This window comes from Colobus angolensis, unplaced genomic scaffold (assembly GCF_000951035.1).
Source record: "Colobus angolensis palliatus isolate OR3802 unplaced genomic scaffold, Cang.pa_1.0 Scaffold65, whole genome shotgun sequence".
Lineage (NCBI taxonomy): Eukaryota > Metazoa > Chordata > Mammalia > Primates > Cercopithecidae > Colobus > Colobus angolensis.
The window spans coordinates 5,036,406-5,057,692 of NW_012120154.1; the positions used below are offsets into that span (position 1 = coordinate 5,036,406).

General features: G+C 51.5%; 1 protein-coding gene across 1 annotated transcript in view; it reads left to right on the forward strand.

Annotated features, from left to right (window-relative positions):
* The window catches only part of CACNG2 (calcium channel, voltage-dependent, gamma subunit 2), a 142,306-nt gene that overhangs the window by 109,879 nt on the left and 11,140 nt on the right, over positions 1-21,287 (forward strand). Inside the window, exon 2 of the mRNA XM_011964309.1 lies at positions 6,238-6,321. Coding sequence (XP_011819699.1) covers positions 6,238-6,321 — 84 coding nt within the window. The remainder of the gene's footprint in view (positions 1-6,237; positions 6,322-21,287) is intronic.

Genomic DNA, 21,287 nt, shown 5'->3' on the forward strand with positions numbered 1-21,287 from the left:
CACCTCTAATGCTTGAGTGCTGCTAGTACCCCCTCCCCTCCCACACCCTTCCCCAGCACCACCATTAGTCAGACTGAATCCAGGGCCCACTGAGCTCCAAGTGCTCCTGGAGACCCTGTGCTACTCCAGCCGACCCTCACAGCCTCATCGCCACCGGAGGCGTTGGAACCAATCTCACCGTGACCTGTATCCCAGTTTACCCCCATCACTCCTCCCTACTCATCACTTGTCCCTCAGGGCCGTGTGTCCCCTGATCTGTCTGGATTGCTAACTCCCCGGCCCTCCTAAATCCTTGCCATGGCACCTTCTAGAATTTAGGTCACAGTGCCAGCAGAATCCCCCCATCCTGTCCTTGCTCTAATGGAAACCTGGCTCTCCCCGAAGGACACCACCGCCCCTGCAAACTCTCACTGTTGAGAGTGTTTTACTGCCCACATCCCAGGCCTCCCTGGACCTCATCAACATTTCCGGTCCATTTCCCTGCCTCCTCCCTAAACTCCCTGTCTCTGTGAAACACATCTCAGCCTACCTGTCTGATTCCCTCATGGCCACCGTCATTCAGTCCTTGGGGAGCTGAACGCTGGCTCACTGCCTCTGCCTCCAGTGCTGCTCCCGTTATCATCCTTGGAGATTCCACAACCAGGCAAGCAGCCCCTCCAGTCCCTGGCCTTGACCCCTTCACTCCAACCTGATGTGCCAGCGCTGCCTCACCCATCGTTAAAGATTGAAATACTGTTGTACCAACCAGTCTTACTATGTCAGGGAAGCTGGCTGGGGGCAGGGGTGGCTCCTGTATTGGGCCCGGCAGAGAGAAGAGAGGGGCTGGGACCAAGGCTCCATCTCCTCTCCTCACTGCCCAAGGCTGGGTTGAGATCTCAGCTCTGTTCTCAGGTTCTATGAGCTCCAAGGCCCAGGGGGCAAGAGAAGCAGAGTCCTCCTACTGGCCCTGACCTCCTGAGGCTGCTGGGCACGGAGAGGTCCTCCAGTCGAACAGTAGAGGACAAGTTAGGAGAAGATTCTGCACTCGCCGAGATGGAATGACCCTTACTCTAACAGGGAAGTTTAGGGAGCATCTGGTATGGTTCCCTGTGTCAAAGCATGATCCAGTCAAGTCATCATTTAGCTCATAACAGCCTCATCATCAAAAGATCATACCATTCATTTCTAAAACCCAGTCGGTGGTTTGGGGCTTATTAGAATAATTTGATGAATCATTTGCCCTTCACATTTTAACCAGGTAGGCAGTTTCTTAATATATACTTGATGTATACAGAACATATGAGCGAACATTGGAGTTTTGCCTTATATATTAATTTGTATGACCTTTTCAGTGGGTACTTGAAGATCATCCTACCTCCACCTGTTCCGAGCCGCCTCATTCGGGGTCTTACCCTTGCCCTTGGCATTTCCAATACCCGCACCCCCTCCACTCCGTCTTTTACATCCCACTCTCTGGCTACCACGTGCCACCCTTGCAGCTCACTCCCATGCAGCCCCATTTCAATAATGCTTTGACCCCACACCAACCCCAGGCTCAAAGCATTGACTGCCCTCCCTGCTCCACTCCTACCCCTGCCTTTGCACTGCCTCACTTGCCCTTCAGGTCCTCATTTCCCTGTTTACCCAGCTTGACTCCATGATCCATCCTCATAATCCCTCCCTTTCCACTCTCTCCCTGTTGCACTCACCTCACAGACCTCCTCCTGGTTAGAGGCGACTCTCCAGCTAACTGCACCCACGCCCTGAATGTGGCCGGAGAAAGCCACAGAATCTCAGAAGAGACCTTCATGCCACTGACACACATACTTCACAGCCTGGTCCACTCCCTCCCACTCTCGCTTCCCTTCCTCTGTCCTCCCATCCCCAACCCTTCCTCCCCGTCCTCTCAGTTAATGCTCCTACTTCCCATTTCGTCGGGAAAATAGAAGCCAGCAGAAGAGAAATGTTATACCCTCCCACCATGTCTGCCCATCCCCAGCACTGCACCCACGAGCTCTGCCGTCCCTCCTGGCACAGCACCACCCATCCTTGCACTGTGTCCTGGGCCTCGTCTCCTTGCGCAGTGCACCTGTATTGTGCCCCCATGTCTGCAGGTCATCCCTTCTGTCCTCCTTTCTTTTACTTTTTTATTTTGATTTTATTTTCGAGACAGAGTCTTGCTCTGTCACCAGACTGGAGTGCAGTGGTGCTATCCTAGCTCACTGCAGCTTCGAACACCTGGGTTCAAGGGATCCTCCTGCCTCAGCCTCCCAAGTAAGCTAGGACCACAGACACATACCACCACATTTGGCTAATTAGTTTTTATTTTTTGTAGATACAGGGTCTTGCTATGTTGCCCAGGCTGGTCTTAAACTCCTGGGTTCAAGGGATCCTCCTGTCTCAGCTTCCCAAAGCTAAAGCCTGAGCCACTGCCCCCAGCCCCTCCCTTCTTCCCTCTCTACTAGAACATTCCCACTAATAGCATACAGGCCTTAATATCTACCCCTAACACAAAGCAGCCAGCACTAGCCAGCTAGTGGAGGACACCCCAGTAGCACAGTGCAGGGAGACACAGGGAGGTTAGGAGAAAGAGGCAACAGAGGACATGGTGGGCGCTCAGGCAGCAGGACCAGCATGCATGTGCCAAGGTCCTGAGGTAGGAGGGAGCGTGGCAGGGAAGAAGGCACAGATGCGCAGGGAGGGAGGAGGCAGGTGGGAGGTGAGGCCAGAGGTGGAGGTTGGGGGTCAGGCTTTCTTAGAGATGTTGAGCTTTTCCCCGAGAGCACTGGGAAGCTGGCGTGTTTCCGAGCTGGAGGTGGCATGATCAGATTTGCATGTACAAAGGATCACTGTGATAGCTCTGTAGAGAAGAATAAGAGTGGGTGCAAACTGATGAGTGGGGAGGCCACGGCAGCCATCCAGGGAGCAGGGATGGTGGCCTGGTGGTGGGTGGTGCTGTCTCAGAGGCATCAGGCAAGTTTGAGACACTAAGGATCTAACACAGACAGGACACCCTGATGGATGGAGCCTGCAGGGAGGAGGAAGAGATAGATGTCGGCGCTGACAACTAGGCTCAGGCTTACACCAGGAAGCCCTGGAGAAGCATTTGCTGAGCTAACTGGGGCCTCCAGAGCACCAGGCAGGAGGGAAAGATCAGGAGTTCACGTTCAGTGCCTTTAAAACATCCACCAAGAGACGTCAAATAGGCAGTTGGATACCCAGGTCTAGGCCTCGAGGAGAGGTCTGGGCCACTGATGATCTCACACGGCCTCTCTGTTAGCATCTCCTGAACCCTCCTTCTGTGCCAGGCACTGCACTAGGAGCCAATGGTCCAAGGATGAGTGAGGCCCAGGCTTGCACCGGAGGAGCCACCAGGCTCCCTGTAGAATGTGAGCTCCTGTTCCTGTGGCGTCTTACCCTTGCCCTTGGCATTTCTAATACCCGCACCCCCTCCACTCTGTCTTTTACATCCCACTCTCTGGCTACCACGTGCCACCCTTGCAGCTCACTCCCATGCAGCCCCATTTCAATAATGCTTTGACCCCACCCCGACCCCAGGCTCAAAAGCATTGACCGCCCTCCCTGCTCCACCCCGCACCCCTGCCTTTGCACTGCCTCATTTGCCCTTCAGGTCCTCATTTCCCTGTTTACCCAGCTTGGACTCCATGATCCATCCTCATAATCCCTCCCTTTCCACCCGGAACAGGAGTGGGTGTGGCCCACCAGGATGCAGCTGGGGCCCTTCTGGGTTAAGCTCTGTCCTCAATTTGTGCGACGCCTCGGGGCATGTCAGTACCGCTCTCTGAGCCTCACTCCTGCACAGAGTCTTTATAAAGATGCCTGGCACCTGCTTGCTGAAATATTTGTCAGATTGAATTGAAAGAATATCAAAGTGCTTCGCAAAGTGCTTTTCAAATACACTGATTTGTAATTGTAACAATAGGGAGAATTTGTTATCCTCTTAGCAGCTGGTATGAAGACTTTTCCCACAGAGAAGGGTGTGTGGTTGGATCAGGGAAACAAGGTACTACGGAGGAGACAAGGCTTCCTTTTAACATCCCAAGATGCAGGAGGGCAGAGGGGCCATGACAGGAGAGGGGTGGGAACAGCAAAAAGCAGGGAACCCAAAACACGCAGAGAAGACACCTGCCCATGGGACCATTTTGAGTGGCCCTACCAAGCTTCAGTGAAGCGACCAGAAGTCCCGATATGCTCTGGGGAATTGTTTTTCTTGTAGAACTCAAGAAAGCTGGTGAATTTGGTACAGGGAGAGCTCATGTGTGAAAGGAAGTTACAGAGGTTCCTCTTTTCCATTATATGAAGCATAGCCAGAAGTTCCTAAAATGCTTGTATTTCTATGTAGTGATAAGTATCCCTGTATACTGTATACCTGTGTACTATTAGGTTGGTGCAAAAGTAATCACGGTTTCACTATTACTTGGATGGCAAAAACCACAATTGCTTTTGCACCAACCTAATATATAGTTCTATATTTTGTACATACATATAGGTCTAGGCTGGGCACAGTAGCTCATGCCTGTAATCCCAGCACTTTTGGTGACCATGGTAGGCAGATCTCTTGAGGTCAGGAGTGGGGGACCAGCCTGGCCAACATGGTGAAATCCCGTCTCTACTAAAATACAAAAATTAGCCGGGCATGGTGGTGTGTGCTTGTAACCCCGGCTACTTGGGAGGCTGAGGCAGGAGAATCGCTCAAACTCAGGAGGCAGATGTTGCAGTGAGCCGAGATCGTGCCATTGCACTTAATTAAGCCTGGGTGACAGAGTGAGACTCCATTTCAAAAAAAAAAAAAAAAAAAAAAAAACAAAGGTACATGTAATACCATAAAATTCCAGAGTAATATCTATAGTACATACTGGAATCTGCCCCTACTTTATAAGGCATAGTCTCAGGACTGTAGAAGGAAATCATTGCCAACATGTATTGAGGGCTCTATTAATTAGGTCACACTAGCTACTAAGTCAGTGGCTGGACATAGTCAAATTTCATTTCTCTCTCACGTCAATGCCCCCAAGGACTTCCTAAATGTGTCAGGCACTGTTCTGACTACTCAACATGCATCAGCTCAGTGAACCTCCACGACAATCTGCCAGGGAAGAATTCTTGTTATTGCCACTCTCAGGTGAGGACACTGAGTGACGCACAGCTGGACCCAGGCAGTCTGGCTGTGCAACCTGCATCTTACCCACTGTGCATACACCCCACCCAATTCTTCTTCCGCTCAGAGAAGGTTAAAGGACGTTCGCTGTGCCTATGCTGGTGCTGGGGATAAGATGGTGAATGAAACAAAGTCTCTGCTGTCAGGAAGCCGCTGCTCTGGTAATTGTACGGTCTATGCTACTTACCGGTTTTTAGAAAGGCTGCATTCAAGAGTTCACTCACTCGTCAGTGAACATAGGGGAGGACCTGCCTGTGACACTGTGCTGGGATTTGCCCCGGGCCAGTTCTCACCTTCCCAGCGGGCACCAAGGAAATGTTTAGAGTCAAAAGACCCTAGTTGGAGCCCTGATTCCATCATTTCCTAGCCACAAGTACTTACTCAGATACTTTAGCCTCTCGGAGCCTCAGTTTCCTCGTCTGTACAATGGGGATGACAAGACCCCTCTCACAGGCCTGTGGTGGAACCAATTTGAGTTGTAGTTCAAGAACTTGGCCAAGGGTACAGTTCCCAGGTGGCTCAATCTCCTCCCCACCCCCATATTTATTTCAGAACGGTTGGCGGCTGGGTTTGGTGAATTCCGTGCAATTGCAGATGGGAAAGTGTTTTGCAGGCTCTTCTAAAAGGCTGTGGCAGCATCTGGCAGCACCAGTGTGGGGTGTGTCCCCTTTAGAAAGTGATCTGCTGCTTTCTCACATGTAAAATGCAGGGTGACTCCCAGCCAAGCTGGGGCACAGAGACGGGCTGAGGAGTATTCACCAGCCTCCTCCGTGGCAGTCCCCAGCCTGGAATCAAGCCTCCACCGCTGCCAAGCCTCCGCTAATCCTCAGAAGCTTCGGTGCAGGGACAGAAGGCAGCGTTTTGAAGTCGTCGGCTTTAGATCCTCTCCGCAGTACTGCGGGTGTGTGTTGTGATTCACCAGGCAGATGTCCAAACAGATAAAATGAAACCTTCCTTCAGGGGTGAGGGAGAGGGCTGAGTGAGTTTCCAAAGAGCCAGAAGTCAAGAAGAGGCAGGTGGGCCCTAAGTGCCCCCAAAACTACGATGTTTCATGCGCTCCTTCTCCCCTTGTTTTGCAGGGAATTTCAAAGGTCTGTGCAAGCAAATCGATCACTTCCCAGAGGATGCAGATTACGAAGCTGACACAGCAGAATATTTCCTCCGTGAGTGCACACAATTGTTTTTATCTCCCTCCTGGTGGTGGGCCCTGCCCTTCCATCCTTCACGAGTCAAGGACCAGGCCTATCTAGAGGCCCTCATCACAGCAGAGGGCAGGCAAAAGCTGAGTCTCTCTCCTTTCCGGAGTGCAGACCTTCATACATGCTGTTCCCTCTGCCTGCAACGCCCTTCCCTCCCCGTCTTTGTCTAGCAAACTCCTACTCAGTCGACCTCAGCTAAAACATCACCTTCTCCAGGAAGTCCTTCCTGCCTTCTGCATGAGTTCCCAGAGGACAGTACTTTATCATTGCTGTGGAGTCCTTGACTATTTGAGTAACCATCTCCCAACTCTGCTAGGGTATGGACTCACCCTAGCATTCACCATTATATTCTCAGCCCAGTGCTTGGCATGTAATAAGCGCTCAGTAAATATTTCTTGAATAATTGGATGAAGTAACCCACCAGGCAGTGCCAGATTGGAACTTCTAATGAAAAAAAAAAAAAAAAGAGAGAGAGAGAAATTTTTTCTTCCCCCGCAAGTCAAGTAAGTCAAAGTTAAATCCTGATGTAACAGCTGCAATCTTAAATCCACCTGAGACATATTATCAAGAGAAAGCAGTCTGAGGCCCCAAGGAAATGTCTCAAGTATCAGCAAAAACTAACAAGGCTACCTATTCCCTGAGAAAGGGATTTCCAAGAGAGGGGCTGAGAGTCCTTGATGCCTGGGACAGCAAAGCCAAAGGTTCTCAGGCCATCTCTTTAGAAGGAGGTTTGCTCTCCTCCCAGGAGCATCCCCGCCTCTGCTCCAGACCCTTCCACCTCCCCTCCCCAACAGCACAAGGGTTGCCATTACCCTCAGATCACTTTTATGAAGCATGTAGGAGGCATTTTATTATATAGATTGCCCCTGTCTCTTTTAATAATTACTTCTCACATCAAGCCCAGCTCTCAGGTCAGCCCGGAATCTGGTTTCATTGAAAAGCCCGTGGAATGTGAAGTCAGTCAGGCAGCTGGGAAGAGAGAGGGAGGCAACACGATGCAATTTTTAGATTCCTTTTTTTAAAGGAAAAAATATCATACCCTGCTCGTCATTTCCTTTTATGAATTCCCTCAAGACGTTGCTCTTAACTGGAATTCCTAACAGGCCATTTGGTTATGGTGACCTGTTACCTACGACTGTGTCTGGGGTGGGGCTGCAGGAGCTCAGCTGTGCAGTAAATGTGGGTTGAGCTCCTTCTGTGTGCTGGATCCTGTGCTCAGTGCTGGGGAGGCCAAGATGGATGAGGGAGACGCAGTCCCTGGCCCCAAGAAGAGCACAGCCTGGCAGGAGGGCCCTTGGGAAAACAGCTCAACTTGGGAGACACTGCGTGGCAGAGGTGAGGCCTGAACGCAGAAGGCGGAAACCAGCAAGCAAAGCCAAGTCCCACACTGGGAGCCACACTCCTGGAGCACAGGGCTCACCAGGTGGAGTTCGAATTATGTCATGCTTTATCTGCTAGGCAGTAAGTGCCTGGGGGCAGGAAACTTGTCTCATTCATTGCTGCCCTTGTAACGGCTCAATGAATGCTTTTTGTTAAGAAGAGATAGAGGATTCTTCAGTGACAATTCCTAACAGTTCAACACCTCCATTTCCTTGTTTTTAAGAAAGAAGAGCATAGAACATAGAGTATTTGGTTCATTTTGGTGTCCCTGGACAAAAGACTTGGACTCAGATTGGCAACACAGGATTCTGAAGGTCTGATTTGAGTTGACTTAATCTAACAATATTTTTTGAACATCTGTAACGGGTCGGCAAACTTTTTCTGTAAAGGATCAGATGTTGAGGCCGGGCGCGGTGGCTCAAGCCTGTAATCCCAGCACTTTGGGAGGCCGAGATGGGCGGATCACAAGGTCAGGAGATCGAGACCATCCTGGCTAATCCGGTGAAACCCCGTCTCTACTAAAAAATACAAAAAACTAGCCGGGCGAGGTGGCGGGCGCCTGTAGTCCCAGCTACTCAGGAGGCTGAGGCAGGAGAATGGCCTAAATCCGGGAGGCGGAGCTTGCAGTGAGCTAAGATCCGGCCACTGCACTCCAGCCTGGGCGACAGAGCGAGACTCCGTCTCAAAAAAAAAAAAAAAGGATCAGATGTTGAATATTTTAGGCTTTTTGGGCCATACAGTCTCTGTACCATTTACCCAACTCTGCTCTTGTGGCCACTGACAATAAGGAGGCATATGTGTGGCTGTGTTACAGTGAAGCTTAACTTGATTTACACAACCAGGCAGCAGTCTTCATTTGGTATAGTTTGCTGACCCCGGGTCTATAAAATGCTAGTCCTGGGCTGGACAACAAAAATAATTTTTTAAAGCTGGAAGACGTGAGTTTCTATCATTCTCTACGAAGTTCTAACCTAGATCTTGAGAGAAGCTGGGAGACAGGGATGATTTTTCTAGAAGGATTCCCCCTGCCCCCACTCCCTACCCCTGCTTCTGATTCAGAAGCTCCTCTGGGGCCTCCCTGGCACCCTGCCTGTGTCTACAATTCAACCCTGACCACACTTTGCTGCAATTTCGCTGGTTCACACTTGGGATCCCCAAGAAGCTATGAGCTTCTTGAAGGCAGAGCTATATCCCATTCATTTCTGCACCCCAAGCACCCAGAAAAGGCCATGGCAGGGAATTTGACCCAAAAAAGCACTTTGATGACTCAGCAATGAAGTGACTGGGCGGGTGAATATGTGAACACTCAAGTAAATCATAGTCTAATGCCCCGAGATCAATGCAAGCCACAGGCTTCCAGAGGTAAACAGCTGGGTCCCCATTCGCCAGAGGTAGGCAGGTGGCTCCCAGAGGTGTGCAGAGCTTAGGCCCAAGGAGGCGGGCTGAGCTGCATCTGGGGTGGGCAAGGCCTGAGTCTACTCCTAGTTAAGGTCTGTCAAACCCATCTGCACAGTGCATCTGCCGCAGGGGAGGCTGTGAGGGGGCAGAAGCAGCCCCTCGCCCTGAGGGCTAGCCATCTGGAGGGAGACCTACAGACCTAATGTTTATCCTGCATGCTGGAATAGAAGGAAGCGTGTGGTGCTGAGGGAACCTGGTCCCTAACCCAGACCAGAGGAGGTCCTTCCAGAAGGGTTCCCTAGAGAAGATGGCACCAGAGCCCATTCATTCATTCATTCACTCGAGAGATATTTACTAAGCACTCACTGAGTGCCAGCACTATTGTCAGTCCTGGGGATCCAAGAGTAAATCAAACAAAGAGGGCCAGTGCCTTTGTGAAGGTTATATCCTAGTGTAAGAAACAAGTAATAAACAAGTGTGAAACACGCTCTCCCTGCCCTCTGCACCCTGAGATAGTGTTGTTGTTGTTGTTGTTGTTGTTGTTGAGATGGAGTCTCTTGCTCTTTCATCCAGGTAGGAGTGCAAGTGACACCACACCTCTGCTTTCTGGGTTCAAGTGATTCTCCTGCCTCAGCCTCCCGAGTAGCTGGGATTACATGCATGTGCCACCATGCCTGCTAATTGTTTGTATTTTTAGTAAAGATGGGGTTTCACCAAGTAAGCCAGGCTGGTCTTAAACTCCTGACCTCAGGTGATCCGCCTGCCTCGGCCTCCCAAAGTGTTGGGGTTACAGACGTGAGCCACCATGCCCAGCCCCAGCTGAGATAGTTTCTGAGTGGTCTGGGAGGAGTTGGAGAGTGGAGAGTGATGGGGGAGGGACCAGTGTGTCCTGGGGGCATGTCACTTTGATAAGGTGGCCCCACAGAAGAAAGGGAACCAGGTAAGATTTCTAGGGGAAAAAGTAGCTGGCAGAGAGAACAGCAAGAGTGGAGTCCTTACAGCAGACACAGAGCATCATGTTTGAGGATCAGCGGTGTGGCTGGTCCTGCAGGAGCCCAGTGCAGGGGTAGAGTGAGGTCCTACAGCAGAGACAGCACAGGAACCCAGTCATGTGGGCCTGGGACCAAGGGGAGACCTCAGTTCTCATTCTAAGTGTGATGGGAACGACTGATTTAGACACGTCAGCCTGGCTGCTGTGGTAGCGATGGTTGGAAACGGAGGCAGGGAGCCCAGGTTGAGGGGTTGGGGGGTGGGGGGAAACCAGAGTGTAACCATGGTGATGGTGAGAAAGAAGGAGATGTTTGGGAGACAGAGCTGACAGCAGCAGGGGTGGCCACTGATGGAGCATGGGCCATGGGGCAGGGGACAGATTTCAGGATAGGGACGGAGGTGAGAGGGAAGAAGCAGTCAAGCAACTCTTCTTTCTCCCCAAAGAGCAGATTTCAACCCATGTAAAGCATCTCCTAAGGGACCTGGGGCTTGTTTTCGATGTTCCCAAACAGCTCAATTAATTCTTTTTTTGTTTTGTTTTGTTTTAAGATGGAGTCTTGCTCTGTCACCCAGGCTGGAGTGCAGTGGCGCAATCTTGGCTCACTGAAACCTCTGCCTCTTGGGTTCAAGCGATTCTCCTGCTTCAGCCTCCTGAGTAGCTAGGATTACAGGTGCCCGCCACCACATCTGGCTAATTTTTGTATTTTTAGTAGAGACGGGATTTCGCCATGTTGGCCAGGTTGGTCTCGAACTCCTGACCTCAGGTGATCCACCCACCTCAGCCTCCCGAAGTGCTGGGCTTACAGGCATGAGCCACCACACCCAACCCTAAATTAATTCTTCCTGGAAAAGCAGAGGTGTGAGCTGGATGGGGCACAATCCAGCCACCGGAATGTTCCTAAACCCAAGACCTCTGCAGAATGAAGAACTGGACCAAGCTGAGCCACACCAGGAACACACATCGCTGGGGCCCCTTAAATTTCCTGTGAAGTCACATGGTCCATGAAACAGATGTAGCGTCTTCCTTCACTTGTAAGTGTGAGCAATTCACACACTCCACAGATCTTTCTGGAGCGGACCCCCCTGTATGCCAGGTCCTTTTCAAGGTACTGAGGTTATGGTCCTCAGGGTACTTGCAATCTACAAAAAAATGAAACTAACAAGTGAATGATGTTATATGTTAGACTGAGATAAGCCTTATGGAAAAAAAAATCAAGCAGGGACAGGGGATGGGGAATTCTAGAGTAGGGATGGGATCAAGAATGAACAGTGGCCGGGCATAGTGGCAGGCGCCTGTAATCTCAGTACTTTGGGAGGCCAAGGCGGGCGGATCTCCTGAAGTCGGGAGTTCGAGACTGGCCTGACCAACACAGAGAAACCCCGTCTCTACTAAAAATATCAAAAAACTTTAACCAGGCGTGGTGGTGCATGCCTGTATTCCCAGCTACTTGGGAGGCTGAGGCAGGAAAATCTCTTGAACCTGGGAGGTAGAGGTTGCGGTGAGCCGAGATTGTACCATTGCACTCCAGTCTGGACAACAAGAGCAAAACTCTGCTTCAAAAAATAAAAATAAAAAGAAGAACAAACAGCACGTGCAAAGGTCCTAGCTTGGGAGCATGCCTGGAATATCTGAGGAACAGGACTGAGCCCTCTAAGAAGAGAATGGAGGCCGGGCGCGGTGGCTCAAGCCTGTAATCCCAGCACTTTGGGAGGCCGAGACGGGCGGATCACGAGGTCAGGAGATGGAGACCATCCTGGCTAACACGGTGAAACCCCGTCTCTACTAAAAAATACAAAAAACTAGCCGGGCGAGGTGGTGGGCGCCTGTAGTCCCAGCTACTCGGGAGGCTGAGGCAGGAGAATGGCGTGAACCCGGGAGGTGGAGCTTGCAGTGAGCTGAGATCCGGCCACTGCACTCCAGCCTGGGCGACAGAGCGAGACTCCGTCTCAAAAAAAAAGAGAAGAGAATGGAGTGAGCAAGGAAGGGCGAAGGAAGAGCAGGTGTGGAGAGTCCCAAGGACGCTGTGGGTTGCAGCGAGAATTTGGGGGTTTGCTCTGGTTGACTGACACCATCTCACTTTTGAACAGGCTCTGGCTGCTGTGTTCATAAGTTACTGAAATGGGATGAGGACAGAAGCTGACAGAAGAGTTAGAACTCTGTTGCTATAATTTAGGCAGGAGGTGATGGCAGCTCGAACCAGAGTGGTAGCAGTGAAGGGGGTGAAATAGGATCAATGTTGAAAATATTTCCAGGGCGCTGCACACAGGATTTTCTGAAAGGCTGAATGTGGATTTTGAGAGAAAGGAAGGAGGCAAGGATGATGCCAAGGCTCGTGCCCATGGGGGAGCAACAGGTTGAGACTGGGGCTCAATATCAGCCATATTCAGTTAGAGATGCCTGTGGGACTTCCTGGGGCAGTGTCACGGGCTCGGTATGAACCTGAGGCCAGTGTTCACAGGAGAGGTCCCAGCCAGAGATAGTGAGTTTTCACGTTGTTGGCATGTAGGTGATATTTAAAGCCATGAGACTCAATGAACTCACCAAGGGAGTGGCACAGAGAGAGAAGGGGAGAGGCCCAGACACTAAGCTCCAGGACACCATGAAGGCTTAGGGGCCAGGGAGGTGAGGACACTCCAGGAAAGGGGGCTGAGCAGGAGTGGCCAGTGAGGTGTCTGGGGTAACTCCCACCATCCTTGCTACATCAGCTGAACTGGGATGTAGAGCAGAGAGGGAGGACAGAGAATGCCAGAAGGGCATGGCTGGACAGCAATTCAGAGCTCATCTCCTGGGGTGAAAAGGACGGTGGGGTTCACTGCGCTCAAGCCAGCAGGCCAAGCTTAAGACGTTGCCCAGCCTCTTGGAGGGCCTGGCAGAAGGAAGGCACTCAATTAACATCTGATGGACAAATGAATGAATGAATGGACACTCTTACTCCCCAGTGCCCATGAGTATCTGAGGAGTCCCCCAGCCCCTCCTGAAACACACTGATAGAGAAACAGCTATAGGAGCCCCTGGTCACCATCCCGGGCTCCATAAAGGCATGACCAACATGGACTTAGCCCCACCTATCACTGGCTTATCCAGTAATGAATGGTGACTGGACTGTTTCTCCCAACCAGTGCTGTGGGCCCATCGAATGTGTCTGCTGTGGCAGCCTCCATATCCTCTTCCCTCATTAACCAAAGATGGAGGAGCGTGGTGAGGAATGAGGCAGTGGTGACCGGGGTGTGACTTCTCTTGAATGTCAAGCGTGCATCCGTGCATCTGTCTTTGTGCATGAGGGCGTGAGTCTGTGCTGTGTTCCGTGTCTTTCGGTACCTGCATGCCTGTGCGTCTGAGTGTCCGTGTCTGAATGTGTAAGCACCTGTGTGTTTGCACGTGTCTGTGTGTGTGTGGGTCCGTGTGTGTTGTGTGTGTGTGTGTGTATGTGTGTGTGTTGTGTCCAGGAGATAGGAGTTGATATTTCCTAGCTGTCCTATTGTGATTTGTAGTAAGGGAAGAAGAATCAGAGGAATTTGGCTTCCTCCAACAGTCATGTATTAAGCACCTACTGTGTGCAAGACCCCAAAATCCACTCTATTGTGACCACTCACAGTCCAGGACTTCGGGGTATGGTCAGGTCTCCCCACTCCATATTCAAAGCCTGGGGCTGGAGGTGGGGGTGAGGGGCCCAGGGCTGGCTGCTGTCTCTGACGCACTCCCTCCAAGGAGTGTGTCATAGGCCACACACACAGACAGGCCTCAACTGGTGGACCACCAGGCCTCACTCCAGAGCCAGAAGTGGACAGAAGGGGGAAGGGAGGTGAGCCCTTTGCAAAGCCAATGCCCCCACTCAGCTCCCCCAAACACACACAAAAGATGTACGCCCAGTTGCCTTTAAACTTGACACCTCCCCAGGGATTCACTGACCACCTGAGGATGATGACAGGCAGCCTGGGGGAAGCCAATAGCAGGAGTGGAACGGAGGAGGGAGGCAGAAGGCAGCCGAGGCAGGGAGGACCCATGCGAGGGGCATCTGGAGAGTAAGTTTACAGAACTTGGACACCAGTGGGAGGCAGGCTTTGGCACACTCGGGGCTTCAAATCCAGCTCTGCCACTTCCCGGTGAACCTCCCTGGGCCTCGGTTTCCTCGCAGTGGGGACGATGCTCATTGTCATCTTCCTAGCATTGCCATGAGGATTAAGGGAGTTAGAGTTGGACAGCTCTTCACACCTGCCCAGAGCCAGTGAGCATTCAGCAGTCATTCACCACAATCCGTGCTCACTGTTGCGTCCCATTGCATAGCGATGAGTGCAAAGAACAAAGAGGAAACAGGGAGGAGTGATGGGCGCCCAGGGAGGGTTTCAGTTTGCAACAGGGTGGTCAGAAAGTCCTTGCAGCAAAGGTGACATTGGAGCAGAGGCCTGAAGGAGGTGAGGGAGTGCTTGGGAGGTGCAGATATCCTGGAAGAGCATTTAGGCAGAGGGAACCGCCAGTGCAAAGTATCTGAGACTGGCGGGTTCAAAACACCCAGGACACCCTGTGATAAGCAGACGAGGGGCAGGCAGGTGGGAGAAGGGGTGGGGACCAGGACTCGGGAGCCTCTGCTTTCCCCTGAGATGAGACCACTGTGGGAGGGTTCTGAGCAGGGGACAGGCATGGTCTGATGTTCAGGCTACCAGTATCGCTCCAGCTTCTGCAGGAGAGGGAGACCACTTAGGAGACCACGGCTATCCTCCAGGCTCAAAAGGCAGGTGCTCAGGCCCGGTAGTGGAGAGGTGGCTGAGAAGGGGTTTGATTCTAGATGTATTTGACACGACAGCCAGCACTTTTTTTGTTTGTTTGTTTGTTTTTGTTTTGTTTTGTTTTAAAGACAGAGTTTTGCTCTTGTTGCCCAGGCTGGAGTGCAGTGGCATGATCTCAGCTCACTGTAACCTCCACCTCCTGGGTTCAAGTGATTCTTCTGCCTCATCCTCCCAAGTAGCTGGGATTACCGGTGTCTGCCACCACGCCCGGCTCATTTTTTGTATTTAGTAGAGACGGGTTTTTACCATGTTGGTCAGGCTGGTCTTGTTGGTCACCTAACCTCAGGTGATCCACCCGCCTCGGCCTCCCAACGTGCTGGGATTACAGGTGTGAGCTCTCATGCCCAGCCGAGCTGGCAGCTTTTACTGACAGCCTGGATGGGGGAAGTAAGAGAGAGGTCTTGTGGACGGCGAGGAGTGCTGGCTGGCAGATGGGGCGAACATTACTGCCCTTCTCTGAGGCTGGGAATGTAGGACGAGGCTGCTGTGCAGGGAGGTGACCACTCTATGCCAGTCTGTTTCATGTTGGTTTCTATTACGGAATCTTCTCCCCACGGACTGTGAACAGCTTGGGGACACCGCAAGGAGTGGCTGCAAATAGAGTGTCCTCCTCCCACCCACCCACCCCCTCCAGCACAGGGCCTTTCCCAGGATCAGACCCAGGAGAGGTTTGCTGAGTGAATAAACAAGGTACCGCCCGCCCTAGAGCAGCTGGCATGCTTACCCTCTTCCCAGAATGAGGTCAGAGGAGGATATGGGGTATCAAGCTGGGCCACAGTCACCCTTCCTTGCCTCAGACAGTGTCCCTCGTTCCCATTGCCCCTCTCTCCCCAGCTCCTGCAGTCCCACCAGAGAGCATGAGCCAAGGAGGTGTGGGGAGACCAGGTGTCAAGTCCCGAGCTTCTTACTTAGAATAAAAGGGCCTGAATGCAAGGGGGGCTCCACTCTGTGACCTTTGGCAAGTTACACAACTTCTCTGAGCCTCCCGTGAAGAGTGCTTTTTTAGGTCTCCCCAGAGCTCCAGGGGAACGGCATGAGGGGTGTCCACCAGGCCTCACCCCCCTAGAGTTTTAGAAGTGTAGTGATCCATCATTCCGGCTTTTTTTTTTTTTTTTTTTTTTGAGATGGAGTCTCACTCTGTCGCCAGGTTGGAGTGCAGTGGTACCATCTCGGCTCACTGCAACCTCCGCCTCCTGGATTCAAGCAATACTCCTGTCTCCGTAGCTGGGATTACAAGCGCACACCACCACACTCAGCTAATTTTTTGTATTTTTTAGTAGAGACGTGGTTTCACCATGTTGGCCAGGTTGGTCTCGAACTCCTCACCTCAAGTGATCTGCCAGCTTTGGCCTCCCAAAGTGCTGGGATTACAGGCATAAGCTACCACACCCAGCCCATCATCCTGGCTTCTGAAATGCTGGAGTGAGATACTCCCTTAGGATCACCCAGCCCCACCCGCCCATTTTACAGATGAGGGAAAAATGGAGGCCCAAGAGGGAAAATGACCTGCCCCAGCACAGCACACTTTCTGGGACTGCACCCTGGGAGTGTTATCCAGGTCCATTATCCTGCTACCTGTCCACTGCCCAGGGCTGTCGGCCCCTTCTGGAAAGCATTGCCATAAGGGGGCTTCTGAGAGACATCTCCAGAAGTCATCGCAACCAATGTGGCTAAAACCACTGTGACCCCATCCCATGGTTAGGAAACATCTAAGCTGCCAGTTGAACTCAATCACCTCTGCAGAACCAGAGCAAAACGATCACCAAAAGCCACCTTCCTGAATGCACACTGGTCGGCAGTTTCTATTCTATCCTAGTTCATTTCCTTTCTTTTTTTTTTCTGAGACGGAGTCTCACTCTATCGCCAGGTTGGAGTGCAGTGGCGTGATCTTGGCTCACTGCAACCTCCACCTCCCTGGTTCAAGCAAGTCTCCTGCCTCAGCCTCCCGAGTAGCTGGGACTACAGGTGCCCGCCACCACGCCCAGTGAATTTTTGTATTCTTAGTAGAGACGGGGTTTCACCATGTTGGCCATGATGGTCTCAATCCCTTGACCTTGTGATCCTCCCACCTCGGCCTCCCAAAGTGCTGAGATTACAGGTGAGAGCCACCGCACCCTGCCTCTGCTCTTTTTTTTTTTTTTTTTTTTTGAGACGGAGTCTCGCTCTGTCGCCCAGGCTCCACCTCCCGGGTTTATGCCATTCTCCTGCCTCAGCCTCCGGAGTAGCTGGGACTACAGGCGCCCGCCACCTCGCCCGGCTAGTTTTCTGTATTTTTTAGTAGAGATGGGGTTTCACCGTGTTAGCCAGGATGGTCTCGATCTCCTGACCTCGTGATCCACCCGTCTCGACCTCCCAAAGTGCTGGGATTATGGGCTTGCGCCACCGCGCCTGGCCCTGTTCATTTCTTTAAGGGCTAGTTGCTACCACTACACTGATTTCATGACCTAGTAATGAGTCACAACCTGCACTTTAATAAACAGTGGCCTCGATAACCCAAAGCCCCATGACAGAGACAACAACAATTTACTCCGCTGGAATGATGACTACAATTTGCTGGTGCTCCTCGTGTACCAGTCGTTATTCTCATCACTTCAAGTGTGTGTACTCAGTTACTCCTCACAGTATCCTGTGAGCTAGGTGTGCTTGTGATCTCCATATGGCAGAGGGGGCAGCCGAGGCCCCTGGGGGACCAGGTCACAGCTAGGAAGATGGACTCAGGCAGCCTTTCTCCTGAGCCTGTGTGACTGGTCACCAGTCTCTACTGACAGCAGGAAGCAGGGACGTATCCGGCATCCTGCACAGATGGTACTCCCCAAGTTAGCTCCCTGGGCTCCCAAAATGCTTTTCATGTGCTATTATATATAGCACACATTCATTGAACACTTGACGAAGTGCCAGCCCTGACACTTGAAACATTATCTTAATTCATCTTCACAACCACCCTGTGAAGGTGAGATGACCAGTGTCCCCATCACACAGATGGGAAAGGCAAGGCACAGAGGTTACACAGCCAGTGGGGGTCCAGGAGGAGACCCCAAGTGGGCTCCCTCTGGAACCCATGCTCCAAACCATAGCATTTGACTTCTCTTTCTCCATCTCACCCACCATCTTTGTTCTCCTCTTTCTTCTCTGAGGTCTTTCTGTCTCTCTCTCTCACACACACACACAAACATATACTCACACACATGCACACACAGAGGCATTTTGGGCGTTATGTTTGTTTATTTTTAATTGTTTATTTCCATAGGTTGTTGGGGAACAGGTGGTGTTTGGTTACATGAGTTAGCTCTTTAGTGGTGATTTGTGAGATTTTCGTGCACCCAGCACCCGAGCAGCATACACTGAACCCAATTTGTAGCCTTTTATCCCTCACTCCCTCCCTACCCTTTCCCCCTAAATCCCCAGAGTCCACTGTATCATTCTTATGCCTTTGCATCCACACAAGTTAGCTCCCGCTTATGAGCGAGAACGTACAATGTTTGGTTTTCCATTCCTGAGTTACTTCACTTAGAATAACAGTATCCAATCTCACCCAGGTTGCTGCAAATGCCATTAGTTCATTCCTTTTTATCGCTGAGTAGTATTCCACCGTATATATACCACAGTCTTTATCCACTCATTGATGGATAGGCATTTGGGTTGGTTCCACATTTTTGCAACTGCAAACTGTGCCGCTATAAACATGCATCACACGGGTATTTTTTGAAACGCATCCCTTCTCACGGCCATTGGCTACACCAGCCAGCACAGCGTGGAAGGAGAAGATGAGAAGAGATGCCCAAGAGACTAGAAAGCTGCTTGCAACCCAGCAGGTCTGTGCAGGCCTGTGAGTGTAGACTGTATCCCCTAATGGGGATTGATCCTAATGATCCTAATTCATCCTGATGATGAATCAAATCCCAGATGGGAGAAGAGCTTAACACTAGGCACAGAAAATAAGGAACCTGCCCCCGCTACATACCTGATTATGGTGACTATTTTGATTCAAGGTCATTACTCGCACAGGGAACAGGTAAGGCAGCAGCATGGCCTGGCTGTGTGGACCCTGGAGAGAGGTCTTAGTGGGCACAGGACCATCAGTGAGGGACAAGGCCTTAGAGATCATGTACTCCAACCCCATCAGAGTGCAGATCTGAGGGCAGAGGAGGGATAACACACGCTCGGGTCCCGTGGAGAGCCAGGCAAAGGGTGCACAGCAGGCCCAGGTCTCCTGACCTACCCCGGTCGTCACATCCCCGCCTGCACTGACCACCAGCCCACCCTCCTCCGCTGCCAGACACAGTGAGAAAACCTCGGGGCCCTGCGTGCCCTGTCTGGCCCGGCCTCCGGCTATGCCCACCATGAAGCACCACGTCACAGCCTGATGGCCACAGAGGCTGGGGCCCACCAAGGCACAAGATCACAAAATGATTTGTCTAAGGAGTTTGGCCAAAAAGTGGATTTGCAAAGAACGAATAGCTCAGGCCACCCCTTCCAGAAGGCAAGCTGTCACTTACCTCCTGGGCACTTAGGATACTCTTTATTTCTGTCACCAGCACAGAAAATAATAAATTGCTCACAGTTCACTGACATCCTGCATTTTCTAAAGCGTCCACATTCTTCTTCCTGCTTAATCCCTGCAACCCTATAAGGTAGATGGAGTTAGGATTTTCATCTCCATTCTACAGAAAAGGAAATGGGGGCCAGGAACACTAACCACTGGGGCTCCCCAAGCCTCAGGCCTAAGCCTCTCCTCATCCACGGGCAAGCTCTTCTGAGTGTCTGTGACACAGCTTCAACCCAGATGGTGCCCCTGTGCTCCACGTCTGCACATGCAGCTGCCCCACCCACACTCCATGTGCACATCCCCAAGGCATCTCAAACTCAGCATGTCCAAAACCAGACCTTGATCTTCCTCCTCTACTCTCTTTTTTTGTTTGCCTGTTTGGTTTTGTTTTGTTGAGACAGAGCTTCGCTCTTGTCGCCCAGGCTGGAGTGCAAAGGCGCAATTTCAGTTCACTGCAAGTTCCACTTCCCAGGTTCAAGCGATTCTCCTGCCTCAGCCTCCCAAGTAGCTGGGTTTATAGGGATGCGCCACCACCCCCGGCTATTTTTGTATTTTTTTTAGTAGTGATGGGGTTTCACCATGTTGGCCAGACTGGTTTCGAACTCCTGACCTCAGGTGATCCACCGGCCTCGGTCTTCCAAAGTGCTGGGATTACAGGCGTAAGCCACCATGCCCAGCCTCCTCCCCTTCTCTCTGCTCACTGCTAGGCTGGGTCTTCTCCCAGTCCTCCAAGTGGTTTTTTCCACCCAGCTGGCAAGTCTGAAACCCAGAAGTTATCCTCAATGCCACCCTCTTCACTACCCATATCCATCCATCAAGCTTCAGTTCACCTCCTAAACATCTCTCAAACACATCTGCCTCTGCCCATGCCCTTTGTACCTACCCTGGCCCAAGCACTGGCATCACTCCTCTCTGGTCAGCTGCAGCAGCCTTCTCGATGCTTCCCTGCAGCCAGCCTTGACCCCTTCATAATCCGTTTGCTTCTTAAGATGCAAATCAGATCATGACAACCTGCCTGTTCTAAGCCCTTTAAAGTTTCCCATTGCTCTCGGGATAAAGCTAAGCTCTTTAGCTCAACCCATGAGGTCCCACGTGGCCCGGACTCGCCTGCCTCCTCTCCTTTAGTGCTCCCCACACTCCTCCACTGGCTCCTCGTGATCCAGCCTCCTTCTAGGTCTGAACAAGTCATTCCTCCTCCACCCCAGCTCCTGCTGCTTTCTCTCCCACAGCCCTGCCTTCATTGTGCCTGGTTAGCTGCTCCTTATTCACTAGAGGTCAGATCCACCACCACTTCCTCAGGGAGGCCCATCCTGATCTCCACATAAGCTCAGAGGATGCTCTGAAGGGCAGCAAATTGTAGAGCCTGAAAAGAAGGGAAGGGAATGCAGTGGTTAGATGCACAGACCCTAGAGTCAGACTGCCTGGATTCACAAACCTTGGATAAATGGCTTAACCTCTCCTTGCTTCAGTTTGGTCTCTGTATAATGGGCATAATTAAAGTACTTATTCAGGCCACTTGTGGTGGTTCACGCCCGTACTGCCGGCACTTTGGGAGGCTGAGGCAGGCAGATCACTCAAGGCCAGAAGTTTGAGACCAGGCTGGCCAACATGGTGAAACTCCATCTGTACTAAAAATACAAAAATTAGCCAGGCATGACGGCACATGGCCTGTAATCTCAGCTACTTGGGAGGCTGAGACACAAGAAACACTCAAACCCAGGAGGCAGAGGTTACAGTGAGCCGAGATCACACCACTGCTCTCCAGCCTGGGCAACAGAGCAAGACTCTGTCTCAAAAAAATAATAATAATAATTAAAAATTAAAAAATAAA